This window comes from Coenobita brevimanus, chromosome 24, assembly GCF_032717465.1.
Source record: "Coenobita brevimanus isolate Jiangsu-jjx chromosome 24, ASM3271746v2, whole genome shotgun sequence".
Lineage (NCBI taxonomy): Eukaryota > Metazoa > Arthropoda > Malacostraca > Decapoda > Coenobitidae > Coenobita > Coenobita brevimanus.
This window is the reverse complement of record NC_136977.1, coordinates 5899156-5921891: the sequence shown is the minus strand read 5'-3', so window position 1 is coordinate 5921891 and position 22736 is coordinate 5899156. Positions and strand designations below refer to the sequence as shown.

General features: G+C 41.6%; 1 protein-coding gene across 1 annotated transcript in view; it reads left to right on the top strand.

The window, feature by feature from the left end:
* The first annotated feature begins 2082 nt into the window (after nucleotides 1–2082).
* Nucleotides 2083–22736, top strand: part of LOC145393545 (tyrosine-protein kinase Dnt-like) — an 84957-nt gene continuing 64303 nt past the window's right edge. Inside the window, exons 1-2 of the mRNA XM_080267696.1 lie at nucleotides 2083–2167; nucleotides 11584–11711. Coding sequence (XP_080123822.1) covers nucleotides 2083–2167; nucleotides 11584–11711 — 213 coding nt within the window. The remainder of the gene's footprint in view (nucleotides 2168–11583; nucleotides 11712–22736) is intronic.

Sequence of the window (22736 nt, the reverse complement as noted above, 5' to 3'; positions counted from 1 at the left end):
AGTAAAGGAGAAGAGAGAGAAAGAGAAGACAGGAAAAGAGGAAAGGAGATAAGAAGATAGGAATGGAGTAAACAAGAAAAGAAAAGAATGAAAGAGGAAATAAGACTGGAATACAGTAAAGGGGAAGTAAAGATACGAAGAGAGTAAAGGAGTCCGGAGTGATCAAAAATAAAGCAAGCGGTGCGAGGAAGGCGAAGAATGAGGAACTGGGCAGCTGAAACAGTATACCGTGAGCAGAAAAAGTAAATTACCTGTGTTTTTTATTGGCGTGGATCAGGGGCAGGTGCTGGGGGGTCAAGGTGTGGTGATTGTGGTTGATGGGGGTGGTGATAGTGATTGACGGTGGTGGTGACATTGGAAGAAGGTGGTGATTGTGGTTGATGGTGGTGGTGATTAGTGGTGATGGTGGTGGTAATAGTGGTAGATGGTGGTGGTGATAGTAGCAGATGGTGGTGGTGATTAGTGGTGATGGTGGTGGTAATAGTGGTAGATGGTGGTGGTGATAGTAGCAGATGGTTGTGGTGATAGTGACAGATGATGGCGGTGATGATAGGAAGAGGAATCACAGTTGCCTTTAAGTAAATAAATGAACTAGATGATAATGATCAAGACGATGGTGGTAGCTGATGGTGATAGTGATGCGCGGTAATGACACTGAGACGAGAGTGGTTGGTATAGGAAATGACTGTGGCTGACGGTGGTGATAAAAGGAATGACTGTTTCTGATGATGATAAAGGAAGTGATTCTGGTGGGGATTACTGAAGTCACTGGCTAATGGTGGCGGAAATGGGAGTATTGATGATGGTGGTTACTGTGATTTTGATGTCTTATTAAAATGTTCTACTCTTACTACTTCCTGATGATGACAGTCAGCTTAGGAGAGACTGAATTACCTTAAGGAGTTAAATACAGCCTTCATTAACCCATTCACCACTTGCATCTGTCTTTTCCTTGGTATAGATGGCTCTCTAGCACATCTTCCTACACAGTTTATTTCTTCATTTGACACGTTAATATTCTTTTGTATATTCATGTAATCTATGTCGGTAAGAGTGGTTGCTGTTGGTTGAGCCCCAGGTTCATCTGAATGTGAACCCAGTGGACTGCAGGCTGAAGCTGAAGTTGCCTCTCTCTTACATCCCAACATCCTTATTTGGTGGGAATAAGGAGGAAGCTGAGGAATATCGGTAATAAGAAGGTACCGTATAAGAGAATACTGAGGTGTAATACTCAGGATCCTGTACGAAAAGTGCTAGAAACCCCCCTAATCTCTCGAAAATACTGGCTTAAAACTCCATCTAAAGCTGAGTAAAATCGTCTTGTGATGGTCTGATGAAAATGAAAAAGACGTCATCGAACTGAAGGGGTGAACAGAGGCTACAGTGACAATTTTGTGTGCACTTTTTTTTTTTTACGAACCTGAATTACCCCCACAACTTGAAGCTTAAAGTCGTGATTGTCTTAGACTCGATCAGCCTTCGTTATGAGGTTGTAATCAGTCTCCTTGGTTCCTAATAAAACCAACCCTCCACTATGAGTAAACTTGGCCGTCTACTGAACTGAGATGGGCTAGGTATCATTGTCAAGTGAAAATAAACAGACTACAGTGGTGGTGATAGTGCCTGTGGTGGTGCAAGACAGTAAATCACACAGTTATCACCTTTCACTGTGGTATAGGTAACAAGTGTAATAATAATGAATAGGAAATCTGATAACCGGTGAAACAGGTTATAAAGTGTGGCCTGGGCTGTGGTACGAAGTGGTATCGTTGTCTGTCCTGTGAATGTTTGTAGTGGCTAGTGGTAGGAGTGGTAGTTGTGGCTGTGGTGGTAAAGTTTGTGTCCAACGGTGAAATGGTGATGGTGACTGGCGTGATAGTATTATTAGCAGTAGTAGCTGTATTATCAACTGCAGTGGATAGTGGCAGTCGTGGTGGTGACTGAGCAAGACGGTGGTTGAAGTGGAGGCAACTGTGATGGTTTGCGGCGATACTGCCAACTGTGGTGCAGAGTGGTTAGAATAGCTAAGAGTGTGGTAATTAGTGGTGACAGAGGTAATATCTGTTGTGCGTAGCTATCAGAATGGCTAAGACTGTGGTAATTAATGGTGACAAAGGTATTATCCAAGGTGCATGGCTATTTGTATGGTTCAGAGCCTCAGACTATGGTAAGGAGTGGTGACAGTATCCATGGTACTGCCTGTAGTTTCTTTATTTAAAAAAAAAAAAAAAAAAAAAAAAAAAACGAAAACCTGAAGAAAGGTGTCCTTTCCAAAGAAAGTTGAACCAAAGAAAGTCAAATACTGTACATGATACACGCACTTTGAGATGCCCGGACACATTACATATAAAAGTCTGGAGGGCAAAAGAAGAGAGAACAAAAAATAGAGGACAGACGAAGAAAGAGTTAAAGAACTGTTCTGTTGTGTACATGAAAGACTATGAAAAATGGTTATCCCTTGTGTTACGAGAAGTGGACAGAAATAGCTACGATGAAAGTGCTCCTAGACAGGTGTTGCATGGCCACCGTAACGAAGCACGGATGCAACCAGAAAGTACAAGACAAGAAAGCGACCACTGCAAAGACATAACACGCGTGGTGGACACTGCTGATAACTTCAATTAGGTATAAGATGGTGATAGTGGTGATAAAGGAGACAGATGGTGCGGATGTGGTGCCAGTCAGGGTGAAAGCGCTCAGAACTGGTCGTGGGAGGCGGGTCAAATTATCTACGCTTAACCCCTTCACTACGAGAGGTCAATCTGAACCTGAAACACTGGCCCGAAAAAATAAAGAATAAATTATAATATTGTCACCGAAAGAGAGACGATATGAAATACCTACCTTAAGCTGAATAAAATAAATAAATAAATAATCGTACTATCACATTTGGGGGGATTTTTTATTTATTTTATTTTATTCTTTTTTTTTTTCTTACATCTTCACCGCATGACCTACCTTCAGCTTAACAAAATCGTCCGGAGGCATAAAAAGAAGCTGTCATCGTACTGAAGGGATTAATTGTACTTTCAGGACTGGCCACACACACAAAAAAAAAATCCGATAGGTAAATAATATAACGGGTGATTCAGTGGCCAGGTGCGTTGGTAATCACAGTGACCTTGAGAGAGAGAGAGAGAGAGAGAGAGAGAGAGAGAGTCATAGCGCCGTGACCGTGGGGGTGACTAGAGTATTTTGGCAGGAAAAATGCAACAAGAAGGAAGTGTGGATGACAATGGGTGAGGTGGACAGTCGAGGCTGTGAGTGGGAGGGAGGAGGAGGAGGAGAAGGGAGGCTACAGAGAGAAGGAAGGAGGGTATGGAGAGGAGGAGGAGTGGGAGGGAGAAACTGGAGAGAGAGGAGTGGAAGAGAGTAAGGAGAGATTAGGTGAGGCAGTCTACACCACACCCCTGTCCACTATCGTAACAGTTTCGTTCCATATCGTTCACCTTCTGTGTCCTGTAGTTCTCCAACCCCCTCCAATTCTCCCCTTATAACGTTATTTTGAGGAGGTGAGGAGGGGCGAGAGGTGATACGGAGAAACTGGAGGGGAGGAGGAGAGAAAGGAGGTGGAGGAAGAGGAGGAGTGGTGACAGGGAAAGATCGAAGAGCGCTGTGGAGGTAGTGGGGTAAAAAGAAGGGATGGGAGGGAGTAAGAAGAGAATTGGGAGAAAATGGAGGAGATGGAAAGAATAAGGTAGAGTATGGGAAGAAAGTGGAGAGAAAAACTGAAGGATATAAGAGAGAGGGAGGGAACTGCAGGGAAAAGAAGGAAGGATGAAAAACAGAGGGTAAGGATGAAAGATGGAAAGTAGGATGGCAGGGAGATGGAAGGAGTGATGAAGAGTGTGGACGGGAATGAAGGAAAGCAATAAGGAAGGTTGGGAGACGGTGACAGTTGAAGGAAGAGAGAGAGAGAGAGAGAGAGAGAGAGAGAGAGAGAGAGAGAGAGAGAGAGAGAGGAAAAAGGTATGATAAAGTGAAAAGAGTAAAGGTGTGGGGCCAGGTAGTGTGGCGGAAGGGAGAAGTGAGCACAGAACTCATTAACAGCCTGGTGACAATCTAGGTAAGCTCAAGGATCACACTTTATTACGCACCTGCACAATCACGCAGCACATAGGCTCTGTGCATCTACCTGTATGTCTGTCCATCTATCCACCTACTCTATCTACCTGCCTATCTATCTGTCTACTGAAACATATTCTATTTATCTACGTACTCGTGTTTATTTACTCCCTGTGTGTTTACCGCCTGACGATCAGTTTCTAAGTTCGTCTATCAATGATTATTATTCCTTTCTCTCTCTCTCTCTCTCTCTCTCTCTCTCTCTCTCTCTCTCTCTCTCTCTCTCTCTCTCTCTCTCCTGTTCACCAGTCCATCCAGCCATCAATATATGCCATGTCAATCTACCTCCCGATCTGGATGTCAACCAAGCAATCTATCCGCTGTCAGACACTCAGTTCCAGAGTTCCCACTACTTTCAACACCGACCATCACAATTATCATACATGTCGTCCGAATACATAAAGAATTCAACCAGTCACACCGCTTATAAACGACTTCAAACATCCACAAGTCACAGAAATTAGTTAGAGCCGAAAAAATGAGTGATTCCTTCAACCCCTTTACAATGAGAGGTTGACCTGAACTGAATACAAATCTTCTGGTACAAACAAAAAATAAATAAATAAATAAATAAAATGAACGTGACTGCACTGAAGAGGCGACTGCAGAGTGTATGTAATTCCTTCACTGCTAGATGCCTATGCTACCCTTAATAAAATCACCGGAAAATAATCAAGGTCTGCAGAAAATATGTTAGGCCTTAATTTTAACTACAAAAACAAAAAGACGTCATCGTGCGAAAGGGGCTACACACCAGCTACTAGACACAATTAAGGCCGACTATTCCCGACAGCGTTCACATTTGTCTGAAAACAAAAAGCATTACAATTTAGTCCACTTCTTTTTTATCGTGCAGAGACTATAATTGATTCTATTTGTCACTGGAAACAAAGGAACTGTGATGGCAAGTGATTCCATGACAAAAGAAACTAATCATGTTTACACTTCATGGCAATATGCCAATTTATATCCTTTATTGAATTATTTCTTTTTTTTAGTCATTTATTCAGTATCAATGATTTGTAGATGAATCAATGCGTTATGACTTATTCTACTGACAAGCATCATACTACATCACATCCTACATACGTTCGTGATCTGTTGCCAATGTTCCTGTTTTTCTTCACCTTATCTAACTTCCAACCGTAATCGAATTCGACCCCATTACTACAGACACCGTAATCATCGACTTAATTAACTTTTTTACGAAACTGTCATCATAGTCACGCATCCAATGTAAGTGTAATCATTTTAATCTGTGACAGAGTTGCAACACATCTGAATGACGAGTCCGGATACCATTATAGTTGCTACTGAATTATTTGACTCTACGTACCAGGGACCTCGCTGCATCATTAAACAGCCAAATGGTGTGTGACGAAACCGACATGTCATCAGTCTCTCTCTCTCTCCTCTCTCTCTCTCTCTCTCTCTCTCTCTCATATTTTTGCCTGAGATAATATTGACTTGGTTAGGATACTCTCTCTCTCTCTCTCTCTCTCTCTCTCTCTCTCTCTCTCTCTCTCTCTAAAGCAGACGTGCCTAGTGGGTTCCTTATCTAAAGAGTAATATTATTGGAAAAACACAAGGAACTATAATCATACTCTATCTTTCTCAAAAAACAATAATAATAAATACCGGTTTATAGTTTTCCCAATACTTTTTTTTTTCTTTTTTTCTTTTTTCTTTTTTTGGTCGAGCGAAAATATTTGGCTACCGAGATATCGCTGAATTTTTTTGAGAGCGGGTAAATAGTGGGAGTGAAAGGTCATGGCTTGGAAATTGATAACCTAACTCTCTCTCTCTCTCTCTCTCTCTCTCTCTCTCTCTCTCTCTCTCTTGATAACCTAACTCTCTCTCTCTCTCTCTCTCTCTCTCTCTCTCTCTCTCTCTGTATGTGTGTGTGTGTGTGTGTGTGTGTGTGTGTGTGTGTGTGTGTGTGTGTGTGTGTGTGTGTGTGTGTGTGTTTCATTATATCAGGGACTGATTTGCAATTATACGGAATAATGATTACATCCAAACACTTATGAATGATTTTTATAATAAAACTGACTTGGATAAAATACTGATTCTCTCTCTCTCTCTCTCTCTCTCCCTCTCTCTCTCTCACACACACACACACACACACACACACACACACACACACACACACACATTTCCATACGCACACACTCGACCCATCCTCTCCGCCCACTTCACCCAAGCATCAGACCACCTCCCTGTGACCTGACTTACCCCTTCACCTGACTCCCATTATTGATGCAGCTCTCAACCCTGGCTTAACCCAGTTTCACCTAACCTCTCCTCCCTAATATAATCTAACCTTACGCGTCCTAACCTTATCTAACCTATCCCGTTCTTATCTAACATACCGTAATATAGTATAAGACAGTATTTAAAAGTATAAGTAATTTTAACTTAATCTAATCTATCTAACCTAACCTAACCTCCCACTCTTAATTGACCCCCATTACGTATGCTAATTTTCACTCAGGCCTGACCTAGCTTAACCTAATCCGCCTTAACCTAACCTCCTCGAAGCTGTCCCACCCCAACCTAACCTAAGCTAAGCTAATTAAACCCAATCGAACTGACTCTAACCTCCCACCACCCGACTCCCCCCTTTACCTGGCTTCCATTATTTATCCCACTCTCAGTCCTGGCCTCACCCTCGATGTCTTTAAACTCTTGCAGGGCCAGGTCTTTTTTTTTACATTTCATTTTTACTTCCGTTAGAGGATTTTAATTTCTTGAGAGGTGATGGGAGAGTAAACAACCCTAATTAAGCCCTTCCTTACAAGGTCGTCTTTTATCATCATCGTCACCATAATCATAATCACCACCACCATCAACATCAATAATCAATCTTCATCATCCATCATCATCATCAATAACCAATTATCATTCATCATCATCATCATCATCATCATCATTAACCAATTATCATCATCCACCATCATCATCATCATCATTAATCATCATCATCATCATTAGGCGACTTTATTCAGCTTAGTAAAGGTATTAATCCTTATCCTACCTAAGTCCCCATCCTTAATTGACTCCCACTTTGAGTTATAGGAAGATCGTCCACCCCAATTACGTTCCGGATCTACAGGTGGTCAGTCAGGTGGGCTAATCTTCAGGTGAGCCGATTAGTCTTCCACCACACCCAATTTAATCTTATATCTTAACACCTTCAATCCAACGACGCATTTACAGGTATTTTCTAGCTAACCTTAACTGACTTTATTCAGCCCAGAATGAAAAAAAAAATTAGATTATAATAGGTTTTCTGGAGACTGTTTCTAACCCCGTCACTAAAAATGGTTTCCTTTACGACAACAAAACTGTCTGGATGTAGCAAGCACTCTTAAAAAATAAAAAGTACTCGAATTGAAGGGGCTGACTCTATGATCCCTCCCTTCTTTGGTCTGCCTCCCTCACTCCCACCCTGACCCTCCCCAACCCTCACCTGACCTTATCCCCTCCACCCTGACCTCGACCTCAACCAAACTCGACGACATCACCCTCCCACCATGCACCTCTATCCGCAGTTCATTGTCGCTCTCCCTATCTCCTAACTCTTGCATCAATTTCACCCTCAACTATAGTCTTTTCACCTTAATCTGGCCCAGACTTTTGTCCTCCTGTACTGACTTTACGTAGCTCCGTAGCAGAAAAAGACAATGCTGCATATCTACCACTTTTTCTTGGCACTTTTCCGTGGGCAGTACCGTATTCTACTGTGATTCTATTGTTATAACTATGAATTCAAGATGGAGAGACCGCATTCTCTGGCCAAGTTTGAGTGATAAAGGGTATAACATTACATTCAACCCTCCTGCCTACAAGACCTCACTCTCGTCTCTTCTCACCCTCATTCCTCACCTTCGTTAATCGTCCTAACTTGGCCCTCTCTCACCCTATTCTGACCTTACACACCCACCCTAACGTCATCTTTATGCAGATGTCCAGACTTCATGACATCAACTTCCCTCCCACCTCATCTTGGTATCCTAACTGGTTCTGGGGATTTCGTTACGTTTCTTAGTTATTTATTCTGCAAATCACGATTTATATCATCCTGTTTGTTACTGGTGGAAACTTAGGTCGCTACGCTCATTCCTTCACCTTGAACCCTGCCTCCAATCAAGGTGTACTATACAAATCACCAATGGCAGTACCAAGCCTCCAATGGCAGTCAGAAGGTGGGCCTCAGCTTGCATTTCCCGTCTACCTTCCCACCTTCATGTTAACCCAATCAACCTAAACCAGCCTAGCCTCACACTAAGCCACTCACTCCAAACTACCCTAGCCGTCATACTAACCCACTCACCCAAGCCTAGTCTAACCCTCACACTAACCCACTCACCCTAACCTAATCTAACCCTCACACTAACCCATCCATCCTAAGCCAGCCTGACTCTCACACCAACCCACTCACCTTAACGTACCCTGACCCTCACACTTACTCAACTCTTCAGCATGATCACTTTTTTTTTTTTCTAACTCTGGATGATTTTATTTACCCCAAGAAGGATCTCTAACAAAGGGAATTATACACAACTTCTAGCAACCTCTTCACTGATGATTTTTCTGTTTTATTCTTGTCAGTACCAAACGACTTTATTAGTCTAAGGAAGGGCTTTTCGTAGTGAAGGGGTTAACCACACCACACCACCATCATCCTTAACCTCACTTCCAAGCATCATCATCATCATCATTCCTAACCTCAATTCCGAGCACACTCCATACATCTCTCCCTCTTCTTCATCATCATAATCATCATCCACCATCATCATCGCCATCAATCACACTCCACAATCTCTTTCTCTCCTCCGCTCTTCTTCCTAATCAGCCTCCCTCACCCTTACCTGCTTCTTACCCCTACACACACCCTGACACATCCACCCTGACCTCAACTTTAACCAGATCCCATGGCATCACCCCTCCTCTCCCCCCTCCCCCTTTCCAACACATACACAAACACATCTCAGCTTGTAGTTCCGGTTCTCACTTTCACTCCTCACCCTAACCTACCCTGACCCTCAACCACAACACTTATTCACACCATCACTAACATCATCATCATCATCATCGTATCACTAAGCCTTCACCTTGTCGTAGCTTGATCCTAATCCTTACTTAACCACATCATCGAATCATCCTCATCATCATCACCATCATCATCATCGTCCAGGCCAGCATCCTGATCTAATTCTCAGTCTCACCTAACTTCACACACGACACTCCTTATTCCACATCCTAACTTCTGCGAATCTGTCTGCCTCCTTATCCTCACTCTCTACTAATATTTCCTTTGCTTGCCTCCCTAACCTTCACCTACCTCGCCCGCTACTCAACATCTGTACACTGCATGATAAAGGTCAGGTTCCCAGAAAGATGAGTTAGAAAGACTGGGCAGATACAAGCAGCATCTGGTCAGACAGGTGATCTTCTGGTGGAGGAGAGTGACACCTTTACGTCGATGCACAGAATATATTGACGCGGTTATACCAACGTCCCTCACCTCCTTCAGTATCACCCTGAAGGAGGGTGGTGAACTGCAGCAGGGCAACACTAGCCTGCACTCCACCGGGTTCACATTCAAATGATCCTGGAACAACAACAACAACTACAAAACAACAACAGCAGACGATCGTGTAAGCAATAGCGGTGTGCATGATTTCAATTTTCGTCGTCCGCCAACATTATTCCTTTTCCAACCCGTAATCAGCTTCTCTCCTCCCTGCCTTCACACCTTATTTTAATCTAACCCTCGCCCTAACTCACCTTACACACCCACTTTAACCCTAACCCTAATCACATTTTATGACCTCATTCCCTCCCCTCCCCCACATCCCTAATCTGCAGTCCCTCCATCCCCTGCCATCCCCTCTCACCGCCCTCACTCTCACCCTTGCTTGACCCCACCTAACCTCACGCCACTACCCTGACCTCCGCCTCAAACCGAACTCCATGACCTCACTCTCCTCCACCACTCCCACCCTCTCCGACACTCCCCCAACCCTCACCCCCCCACTGCCATTACCCTCACCCCTACTTAACGTCACCCTAACTCAGCCTACCATCCCTACCATGATCCCTACTACCTATAACCTCACTCTATGATATCACTCTAAGACGAACCTGGGGTAACGACAACAATAACATTTTAATCACTCTATCACTCTCATTCCCTCACCTTGATTTCACCTAACATTACACCCTCACCTTGATCATACCAACACTATATGACCTCAATCTAACCCTTAATAAAAAGAGAGAAAAAACATTCTCTCTCTCTCTCTCTCTCTCTCTCTCTCTCTCACACACACACACACACACACACACACACACACACGCCCTTAACACCCTCACCCCGAGCATAACTCAGTCCAGTGTCAACATGTGTTTTATCTGCCGCCATATATTACACACGGGACGCGGCGCTAATATTCCGAGTGCCTGGTAATATCAGAAATGGCCTGTTATGTATGGCTCGGATAATTCGCCATGATTTATTCTTGAAGAGGGGGATGTGGCGCGTGTCTGTGTGTTTTTCGAGAGAGAGAGAGAGAGAGAGAGAGAGAGAGGGGGGGGTCGCATTTTTAAGTAAATATGAAAAAATTAATAAAAACGATCAGTATTATTATTATTATTATTATGATTATTATTATTATTATTATTATAAATGTCGTGTGTGTGTGTGTGTGTGTGTGTGTGTGTGTGTGTGTGTGTGTGTGTGTGTGTGTGTGTACTGGATAATTCAGGATGATTTATCCCTAAGAGGGGTTGTCTGGCGTGTATGTGTGTTGAGAGAGAGAGAGAGGGAGAGAGAGAGAGAGAGAGAGAGAGAGAGAGAGAGAGAGAGAGAGAGAGAGAGAGAGAGAGAGAGAGAGAGAGAGAGAGAGAGAGAGAGAGAGAGAGAGAGAATGTACCGTTATAAAATCTCTGATATGTAAAAAAACAAAAAACAAAAAATACATTCAGCCCGCAGACGCGGTTTTATATTCAATTCTGGTTTCCTCTGGACAATTTTAAACTCAAGAATGCTCTCTTTCTCTCTCTCTCTCTCTCTCTCTCTCTCTCTCTCTCTCTCTCTCTCTCTCTCTCAGATATACATTAACAAAAAATAATTTTTTTCCTGTTCGAAGTGGGCCTTCTTAACTCCCTCCATTTCTTTACCAGCATCATTCTATTTCTCCATATGTCTTTATCTATCTATCTGTCTACCTACAGCTATTAATCTCCTTATTTATAAGAATGTATCTACCTGTTAATATATGTGTATGTAGCTATTTTACTAATTTATATCTATTTATCAATCAATAAATCAATCAATCAACCAACCAACCATCCAACCAACCCGTCTCCACATCTCTTACCATCCAAGCAATCCACCAACTAACCAACCAAACAGTCTCCCATCTCCTAAACCCCGTCTCTCCCCCCCAGGCCTGACTGCTGAACTGTACTACGTGCGTGAGGGCGTTGTGAACGACTACGCCATGAACTGGAGGGTGCCAGTGCCAGCCCAGGTCCACAGGCTCTACTTCACATGGCAGGCACTCACCAAGAAGCCTGTGAGTATATATGTGATGCTCTCTCTCTCTCTCTCTCTCTCTCTCTCTCTCTCTCTAAGTCCACAGACTATACTTCACCTGGCAAGCAGGCACCAATTTTCCTGCGAGTACATGCTGCATCTACATATCTATATCCATCTATCCATCTATCTAGTTATCTATCTTTATAGACAGATATATATATATATATATATATATATATATATATATATATATATATATATATATAGGGGTATATATATAAACATATAAAGCATCATCTACTTATATATTCTAATTACACTGTCTATACAGTATTTGATCTGGTAGGCAATCACCAAAAACTATGTTAACATCTGTCGTTTCTTGCTTTATCGAGGGTTGTGAGAGTTATTAATGAAATGTCTAAGTTTCACCTCGCTGTTCCCATTCTGAATCATATTAAAATCAACTGAATCACATAAAACACACTAAGCAAAAAGGCTGTTAACTAACCACACAGACTGTTAAGTAACGGCCAACTTTTGTGTTGGTTTGGGCTGTGGACAAATAAAAATAAATTAATTAACAATGAGTAAAAAGAAAAACTGTCTACTTTTGATCTTGCTTTCTGCATTCCATTCACGTCGAAAGATAAAGTCACACTTGTCTTTCGACTCACTCTATGCTCAATTACTGTCTACCCAACTCGCTTTCATTCCTATTATGTCCTATGATAAAATCTGTCGTCATATCACTCTAAGCACCATTAATATTTTCACTGAGCTCTTCCAGCCTATCACAGCATCTCATAGCCAGACAACCATATAATTCACCTCGCCCTCTGCCTGCATATCAGACCACCAGATAAAAGCCGTTTCAGCTTTCACTTCAGATAAAACCCTTCTTGTTATCATCTCACTCTCTGGTATTCTAGGCGGTACCGTATAAGATGCTTCGTAACATTTCTTCCAGAGCGGTTTATTCTGCATATTACGCCTTACCCATCTCTTGAACGTTCCTTATACCGTTTTGAAACAGAATCATAATAACATCAACCCGACAAAATCTTCCACAGGTATACCCACTAATGTTTAATAATATTCAGCTTAATCCTGCATCATCCTTGAACATGCTTGAGGTTTCATTTACTCGGGACTTATCTTGGAAAGATCATATTACATCTCTTGTAAAATCTGCTTCCAAGAGATTGGGTGTGCTAAGCCGACTCCGCTCTTTCTTTACCCCTGCACAATTGTTGACTCTATACAAGGGTTTTATCCGCCCCTGTGTGGAGTACAACTCTCATGTGTGGGGAGGCTCCCCACATACAGCTCTTCTCAATAGGGTGGAGTCAAAGGCTTTTCGTCTCATTAACTCTCCTCCTCTTACTGACTCCTTCAACCTCTGTCTCTTCGCCGCACTGTTGCATCTTTATCTCTTTTCTATCGCTACTTTAATGGTCACTGCTCCTCTGAACTGTCTGCTTGCATTCCTCCACCTCTACGACGGGCGCGTAGCACCCGTCTGGCAGCAAACTCTCATCCCTTTTCTGTCCAACTCTCTAATGCAAGAGTTAACCGTTACTCCCAGTCTTTCATTTATGCAACAGGTCAGCTCTGGAACTGTCTCCCTCTGTCTGTATTTCCTGCTGCCTATGATCTCCAGTCTTTCAAACGCAGTGTGTCCAGGCATCTCAAAATGATCGGATCTTGAATTTGGCTCTCTATTGTATTTTGTTTTTCTCTTGGAGGGAACTGTTACTGCGGGCTCATGGCCTTTGGTTCCTTCTTCCTCGCATAAAAAAAAAAAAAAGATACAAGAGAATGCCGAGATTTAGTGTTTGCAGAATAAATTGCTAAGGAAGAGGTGTTACGGACCCTCCATCACTTAGAATACGACCTTGTGCATCACCTGTCTTTTCACCTGACTCTCTGAACCCTTATCACCCCATCAGGTAAGTGTCAATGATACATTTCACCTGGCTCTTTGTACCCCTTATCAAGCCATCAGATAAAAGCCATTGCATCTTTCACTTCATGCAGCCTCCACAGTGTATAGCCACTCTTAGCATGCACCTCAGTCTTGGTACTCACTCTAAAATTTCTGCACTCTACCACTCACCTCACTCTTTGAACTCTAACGTTCACCTCACTCTTTGCATTCACTCAACACCGCCCCCCCACTGTTTCCGTTCAATTCCCTCACTGTGACACCAATCGCACTCTTCGCACTCACTCTAGCATTCACCTCACTCTTTACACTTTCACACTTTTCACTTACTCTGTGCACTCTCACTCTAAACACGCACCTCCTTCTCTACACTCATCCCTTAACCTGATAACTTATTTTCAATTTCCCACTCACACGAACATCCACGTCCTTTATAACTAGCACAAACTATAATTTATTTTAATTCTCTCCTCAACAACTAACAACACCAATACGCTCTTTATTCATTTAATTAATTATTTATATATTTATTCTGCATTTGCTGGAACGCTCCCAAATTGTTTTCCTTCTCTCTCACACAAGCGATGATTACGATAACAGGAAATATAAAGGCAACTCCCTGATATTTCCTGCAAGCACTCTCTCTCTCTCTCTCTCTCTCTCTCTCTCTCTCTCTCTCTCTCTCGCCAGACACGGGTAAAGTTAGTCCATCTTAATTTGACCGCGATTTTCACCATTTTGTTCGTCCACCTTTATTATTTTCGTCAATTATTTCGTCCACCTTCACCTGACCGAGATTTTCGTCATTTAGTTCATTAATCGTAACTATTATTTTCGTCAATTATTTCGTACAACTCCACTTGGCGGAGATTTTCGTCATTTTACAGCTTATTTCCTGTAGCTGTATGGGAGAATACGACAGTATTTCTTTTTACATCAAGGCATTTAGGAGCAAGTTACAGCAGACATTGAATAATCATCTAACCCAGTAACTTTATCAATACTTAAGCTTCTACAGTACATAATCCTTCGTCTCCACTCCTTTAAAAATAAATACATATTAGGTGTGGGAACTACAGCGCCCTTCGGTGCTGTGCAGTGTGAGAGGGTGATTTTTTGTGCGTGTGGTGCAACAAGGTGGTGTGGTGTGGTGGGGTTTTCACGTAGCCTAAGTCGCTCAAGTCCACGGGAGTGAAGATACTCACGTCCAGAAATCGTTATGAAGACAGATGGACAGAGGGGCTCATAGACATTCTCCCCCTCATACAGAGAGAGAGAGAGAGATTTATGCCAATTCCTTATTACCCAACCGAGACGTATGGGTCCAAGTCTAGTCTACTGTGGTCCAGTACAATTAAGGGTACATGACAAACCTATTTCCCTTAATGGCATTACACGAACGCAAACCTTCAGTCAACTCTTGAGGGTTAGAATTTATGTTAGCACGTAACTCCGACTGGAATGCTCTAATTTCCAGACTTTCAAGATTTTTTTTTTTTTACCGTAAGGAAAAACACATTGCAACTGTCAATAACAAGTGGAAATGGCATCACAAACGAAACAGTAATCTAGATATCAAATATTTACCCTTTTAATAGCAGGGAACAACAATTCATCATTCTTAAGCTGAAAAATAAAGCGTCGGCAGCTAGAGTAAAAGAGAGAGAGAGAGAGAGAGAGTGTGTGTGTTATACCCCCCAAAATTAATGGCTTCTGTTCCTAACCCCCTCCCGTGCATGAGGTGTCCCTGTAGATTACAATAAAAAAAAATACTCTGGTAACAGAAAGAAGAAAAAGAGACAATTAGCCAACTAAAGTGATCAATAGTAAAAACCAATTTATTTCCAACGCAGGGCCATGATGGTGATTAAAGTTGCTAGTGTTGGCGTCAGGAACAACAATTCAGCTTATATATTATTCAGAGGACAGGAGTTATCTATGCCGGCTCCATTTAGAGATGAGCATGGAGATAAAGCTGTCGGTGGAATATTGTCGGGGTAATTTATGAGTGCCGTTCATTTTGCGGCCGTAACAGTATTTAACAGATGTAGAGAGAGAGGACAGGGTGAGGCAAACGTAATAATCACTCTCTCGATAATTATTGTACGTGCTAACTGATTAATCCTAAAAAAAAAAAAAAAATTAATATTATCTGTCAAAACCAGTATATTACACTTTTTTGTTGTGGGAATGTGGTTTTGATGAGGGTTATGATGGGTTACTGTTGACACTGTTTACAAGTGTCGTTCATATGGGCGATGTTACAGTGTTTAATACGTGGCTATGAAGAGAGGATACGGCTATACAAATGTAATGATGCGCTCTCTCTCTCTCTCTTTCTCGATGTGTGTGTGTGTGTGTGTGTGTGTGTGTGTGTGTGTGTGTGTGTGTGTGTGTGTGTGTGTGTGTGTGTGTGTGTGTGAGAGAGAGAGAGAGAGACAGACAGACAGACAGACAGACAGACAGACAGAGAAGGTGGGGAGGACAGGAAACCATGGGGTGCGGTAAACAAGTCTGGCTCTGGCCTCTGTCACCAGATGGCCCAACTGTCGGGGTGCAGAAGGGGTCATGAGGGGTGAGGGAGGCTCGTATGAAGGGAAGCAGGAGATTAGGGGGAGAAGGGGTGAGGGACACATGTAAGGGGTGAGAGGTGTGTCCGGGGTGTGGATGAGGTGAAGGTGGGAGAGGAGGTGTGGAAGCAATAACGAGAGACGTGTGTGTCCGGGGTGAGGGGACGAAGATGGGGGTGATGAGGGTGAGAGGTGTGTCCGGGGTGTGGGTAGGGTGATAGCAGCAGGGGAGGCGAGAAATGACAAGGGGTGAGGAGGGGGGATGAAGCGTGAGGGGTAAGGGTGAAGGAGGGATGAGAATTGCGTCCGGGAAAGGGTGGGGGAGGTAAAGGAGTGAGGGAGGCATGAGATGTTTGACCGTAGTGAAGGATGAGTGTGAGGTACGAAATACAAGTAAGGAAGGAGCGAAAGTGTGTCCGGGATGAGGGGTGATGGGGGTGAGGGATGTATCTGCGTGAAAAAGGTATAAGTTCGTGAATGACGGGGAAAGGAGAAGCCTGAATGATGAGGGAGACATGATAAGGGGAGAGAGGTGTATCCGGGGTGGGAGGAAGGGAAGGTGAGGTACAGGTGTAAGAGGCGAGGGTGGTAGCGCAGGGACATGAACAAATAAGAGGGATCTGTATGGCAATGTAAGAAAACCTAGTACATGCTGTTCCAAATTTGTCTTCTGAATATCCGCTTCGTCTCCACTAATTTCGACGTGTATGGAGCGTAAGGTGCTGGGTAAGAGAGGGCTGTGAGGGATGTGACTTAAGGGGTTACTTAAAGAGTGTGAATAGGGTGTGGGGGGGGGTTGGAGATCTTGAATGTTATGAAGTGTAGGGTAAGGAATGCAGGAAACAGTGCTGGAATGTGTGTGTGTGTGTGTGTGTGTGTGTGTGTGTGTGTGTGTGTGTGTGTGTGTGTGTGTGTGTGTGTGGATATGTGGATGGATTTGGAAGTGGATACATATGTACGTATTTGTGGCTTTGTAGTTGGATGTGAGTTAATACATGGGTGATGTGTGGATGTGTAGGTGGATGTGGGTGGATATGTAACTACGTGTGTGGGTGGTGTGGGTTGATATAAGGCATGGGTGGATAAAAGGTGTGGAGGCGAGGAGGAGTGAGGAATGAAGCTTCTGTGGACTGTGAAGTGAAGTGTTTGAGTTGAGAAATGGAAGACTCAAAAGATGAACACGGAAGGAGAAGTTTGGCCCGAGAAAAAAACAAAAAAAAATGTTTCTTTTTCCACCACTCCAGCCAAAAAAAAGTATTAGGAAATCTCGCAATAATAAAAGTTTGGCATTGTAAGTGCTCTAACATTCCTCTAGGGTTAGCTCAAATAGAAAACTAAAATTGTCACTACATGATATTTTGCGACACTATTAACCCAGGCTCCTATGGCTCACACCTATATTAACATAGTCTGGTGTATGCTAGGGTATAATACTAGATAAAAATAAACATGAGAAAATTAACTAAAAAAAATCCTTATCACCGTTCGCAATATGATGCACTAAAGGTAATCACAGCCTTTGTTATCAAGATCTTATTCTCTCGCATGGCTATAATTTCCGTAATAACCTACGACACACGTGCATAACAGTCTATCAATTTTTTTTTTTTTTTAACAGGATCTCGATTCACTTTTTTACACAGCATCTGAACACAGGGGACACAGTTTCCATTTCCTCTCAAAGTTATCATCATTTTAGATCAGCGTACGCTGTTATATCCATCCATTTTAGGCCAAACTTATAGTATAGATCTGTATATGTTATTGAATCATTCCATTTATAACTAATTTATCATCTTACATCCGTGTACCTGTTTTATCATTCCATTTTACCTTTATTATATTTTCCGGTTGTGTACTATTCATCGTTTTTCATGTGTCCTTTAAATTCTTTCGAGACTAATGTGCCTGGCAACAGATAGATATTGAAAGACTAACAATTTTACGACAGTAAGATGAACAAAATTTTAATTTTCACTCTAACTTGACATTTTAGATGTTTACGTTACACTATCAGTCCATTTTACTACGGTGTACTTCCAACTATGCATCACTTTACAACTGTGTACGTTTTTATTAATCATCAATTTTACAACAGTAATTTGTCAATAGCCTAACCCTGCATTCGCCATTTCCTCTTATATCATCAGCTTATAACTACATAGCGCTAACTTATCATCATTTCAGATCTATGTACGTTATCATCACCCACGCATTGTACACGTCATTTATCGATAAACATGCACTCACTAAAAAATTAAAAAAAAATGAAGCCAAGAACACCTGTGAAGCGAAACGATGAAGAATCCGGGGCGGCGGGTGAAAGTACTAAGAAACACGCGCCATCTCCGAGACACACGCAAAGATACGATCACTTTTAAGAATCCTTCCTTCCGTCCCGCCTCTTTATCACCCGGCGCTCCATTCTACCCCGGCCCATAAATCAAAGAAATGCTGAAGTTAAATTGGCCGCCGACATGACTGGACACTAAGGAGCCAATGGGAAACAGGCTGCAGCGATGTAAACAAGAGGGCGGGACGAGTGTGTGAAGGACGATGACAAACCAAAACATCGAGACTCCGGGATTCACAAAACGACTCGGGGTTGTTATATTCTTGTGACTTTGGAGATTTCGTTTACACCTCCTCCCTGGCGATTTATTTTGCATTTTACACCTCAGTATCTTCTGTTACGGATGCAACTTATTATGATTGTAAAACAGTATAAAAATAAAGCACACGAGACAACGTTGATGTAACAGGGAAGTAAACTACCGAGGGAAGAGTTAAGGAGCCTCCAACGCCACCAAGATTCGTCGTTCCTTACAGCGAAAAACTTCCCCTAGTCACTGATATATTATTCCAGGACGAACAAAAAAATGGGAAGCTAATTTTTCTTATCCTTCCTACAAAAATAAAGCTGATTTTCGAGGGCCCTGATCTTAAGTTCGTTCGTGAATCTCAGCCTAGTTACCAGCAAGAGCCTTTCCCACATTCCCAGTCACACTGCCACGGGGCAGGAGTGACTCGTGTGTTTATCCGAGGCTGTAGCAGAGGTGAGAGCATATGGCGTGAATTTAGTACCATTATTTGGAGAGCACAACCTGCCTGCAATTTTACTACTTGAAATATTGACCACGGGGTGACGACGTGGAATTGGAAAGGAGTATAAATTATTATTCTCTTGTATCTTTATCAGAACCTAAATAAATAACAGTGTTCATTTTTCACCGCGACCTATAGCCAAGTACAGTAATTCACAGCTTAAAACACTGTCATTGGATTCAGAAACAATGCTCTTAATCAGCATCATTATTGAAACAGACAAGTGCATGGCATGAAAGATAACCACTGGATCATGAAAGAAGTCTATTATTTCAAACATTCATTATTCAGCCCAAACAAACCAAGTCATCTAATAATTCTTCCTAGTGTCGTTGGCTATCTCTACTTTTTTTCATGCTTTTCTAACGCTTTCCTTCAATAATTCACTAACAAGTAGGTTACTTGTTTTCTTTCTTAAAATTATTTTCCACTTTTTATTTTTTTTATTTTTTTTTTACTATTCTGTTCCACCCTTCACGTCCAATAATTTTCGAACAGCTGGCTATCTGTCTGACACCTTCCCTTCTCTTTTTCATATCTTTCTTAAAATTATTTGTACGCTTTTTTATTTTTTATTGCGTCATATCTGCAATTCTAGCTATCGCTTTCAATATTTCAGGAACGAATACCGGCTCTCTCTCTCTCTCTCTCAACCTTCACTTCCTTTTAAAATTCCCAATATCTTTTAAATTCTCCAATACCCCGAGTCATCAATACAAAACGAGGAAATTCACCAGAAAACCCTGCACATCCCAAGGCCAACATCATCAAACCATTTTAGGATTTCCCATATTAGTTCACGCAAGTCTTCGGTCATTCTGGGATGCTGGAAGTATTTGCTGATAGTGATGGAATGCTTCTGTTTTGCCTCTTTTTTTTTTTGGGGGGGGGATTCGTTTTTGGTTTGATCAGAGTCTATAAAAGTCTTCTTGACAAGGATATATCGTTTGTTATTTCTACCTAACGTGAAGGTTAAAAGGAAAAAAGAAAAATGAATACACCTTTTAAAATCTGGCCACAACAAACCAACACAGTCAGTCATTTTAAAACACTGTACTGTACATCAAATTCATCTGTAATTTTCCCTTCAGGTTTATGTAATTCATCCAAATCGAAAAGTTGGTCCAAAGCTGAATAAAGTCTTACGAAGGTAGCATGAATAATATAAAGAATAAATCAATAAATAAATGCAAGTCACCAGTTTAAAGGGCCTAATTATGCAGCATTCTTTCATCGTTGGTACTGAACATCACAATCCAAAATAATGATGAAACCAAAACAATGAAAATAATGATAAAACAGTAAGTAGAGAGCAAGGTAATTTTTAAGAGCAGGTACAAAGCAAGGTAATTATCATAAAAGTTGGGACACAGCAAGGTAATTATTAGAGCAGTTGGTACAGGGCAGGGTGATTATTAAAAGCTACAGAAAGGTAATTACTTAGTAGGTACAGAGCAAGGAAATAGAGTGGGTACATAGCAAGGTAACTGTTAAGAGTTAGTAAAGATTTGGGTAATCATTAAAAGAGAAGGACCAGAACAAGATAATCATTAAAAGTGTAGGTACAGAGCAAGGTAATTAGTAAAAGAGCGGGTACAAAGCAAGGTAATTATTAAATGAGTCGGTACAGAGCAAGGTAATTATTAAAAGAGTAGGTACAGAGCAAGGTAATTACCAAGAGCACATAATGAAAGAACTGTTAAATGCTGTACTCACCAAACAAAACTTCTGTCCACCGCACACGGCAAGTCAGTCATTTTACACACTTTCTGCTGCACACACATGCCATCACATACACACTGCAAGAAAACAAAATTATGTAATGACTATAAAACTGTGAAATATCTGTCAGCAAAGCAGCATAGCCTATTACCCCTGGCAGCTACTTTCTATACTTTTCACTGCACGTGTCACATATACACTGCAAGAAAATAATGTAATGACAGTGTAATATAAATGTTACAGTAATGCAATATAGCCAATTATTACTGTTAACCTCCTGTCAGATGTACTGTTTTTTTTTTTTTTTTTTTTTTTTTGGCTACAGTATACTTTTACTAACCTTGGACGACTTTATTCAATTTTGAAAAGCGTACTCACACTGAGGGGGTTATGGGTATTCTCCAATCCTCGGTCCAGTGTGAAAGCTTCCAAATCAAACTGAATTTATTTTCTTCACAAAGGTTTACTCTGCCACCAGATAAATTACTCTGCTTGAAACACCTGAAACTCGAAGATAATTTTGGTATAACTTTCATTCAACCCTTCATTATGTCGTCTAACGTTAACGAAAGTCTGATCAAAACGAAAAATATGTCGTGGTATTAAAGGGTTAAAAGGAATATGCACGTGGTAGGCGACATTCAGTTTCCGGGCTCACCGCTTAATCGAATATTATGTTTACTTCAATTTTTCTTTCGCTGTCACTCCTAAATCAATTATAGCAGTATATACATGATCCAGGTATGCCTTTACAGCCATATTACAGTATTTTAAGAATCAATAAGTTCACTCAATGTGATGTTTGTAAAATAGTAAGTTCACTCAGCGTGGTTTGTACAATTGTCACATGCATCTACCCGGACTCTCGGGGTGGCATCACAACACTGAATACCCTACGCCATCCCATGTTTACGTCTATTTTGTCATTCCTCTGCCTCACTAGCAGTCATGTCCAAGTTACGAGAGCCTCCATTATCTTACCAATAACCTTATGTAGTAGATGGTAGTGATGGAGGCTGAAAAATCTTAATACAAGGAAATTAAAGCACACGTAAAGACAGACGCTACTCACCTCCTTTACAACGACGACCACTTCTGCGCATTCGATAACAAACTGCGGAAATGAAGTTACACATTTTCATTGAAACAAGAGTATTCGCGGAATATTATGACTTCTGCAGTTTTCAGAAATCTTACTCTAACAATTTATTCCACTCATATTATATTTGCTTTAACTGAAACCAAGCATATTTGTTTCTGAAAATAACTCCATAATTGAATTTACATATTGGCGCATGCGCATTCTTGACCATCGGTTTAAAGTCCTTCCAATGTTATGGCTGCATTTAAAGGACTCGTATTTAAAACGACCAAAACTAGGCAAGTATCAAAAAGAATTAATTCATACTTCCTTCCATATCATAACTACCCGCGTATATAGGAACAGCCTAAAAACAATACTTGTAAGTGGCGTAAATACATGAAAGAAACCCAGATTTTAGTCTTTTTGCAGCTTACGTAAATCAGTGGCAAAAAGACAACACTATGGCCTAGACTCCTACCAGTGCACTTTTTCGGGACTAGTACCATATTCTAATGGTAATCTAATGCTACAGCTCAAATTTAGACATAGGGAGAAGACAGTTTTAGGTCAGGTTAGAGTACATAAAAAAAAAAAAAGTATAGCAGGTTGTGATAAAGCCAAGTGGTGTTCACG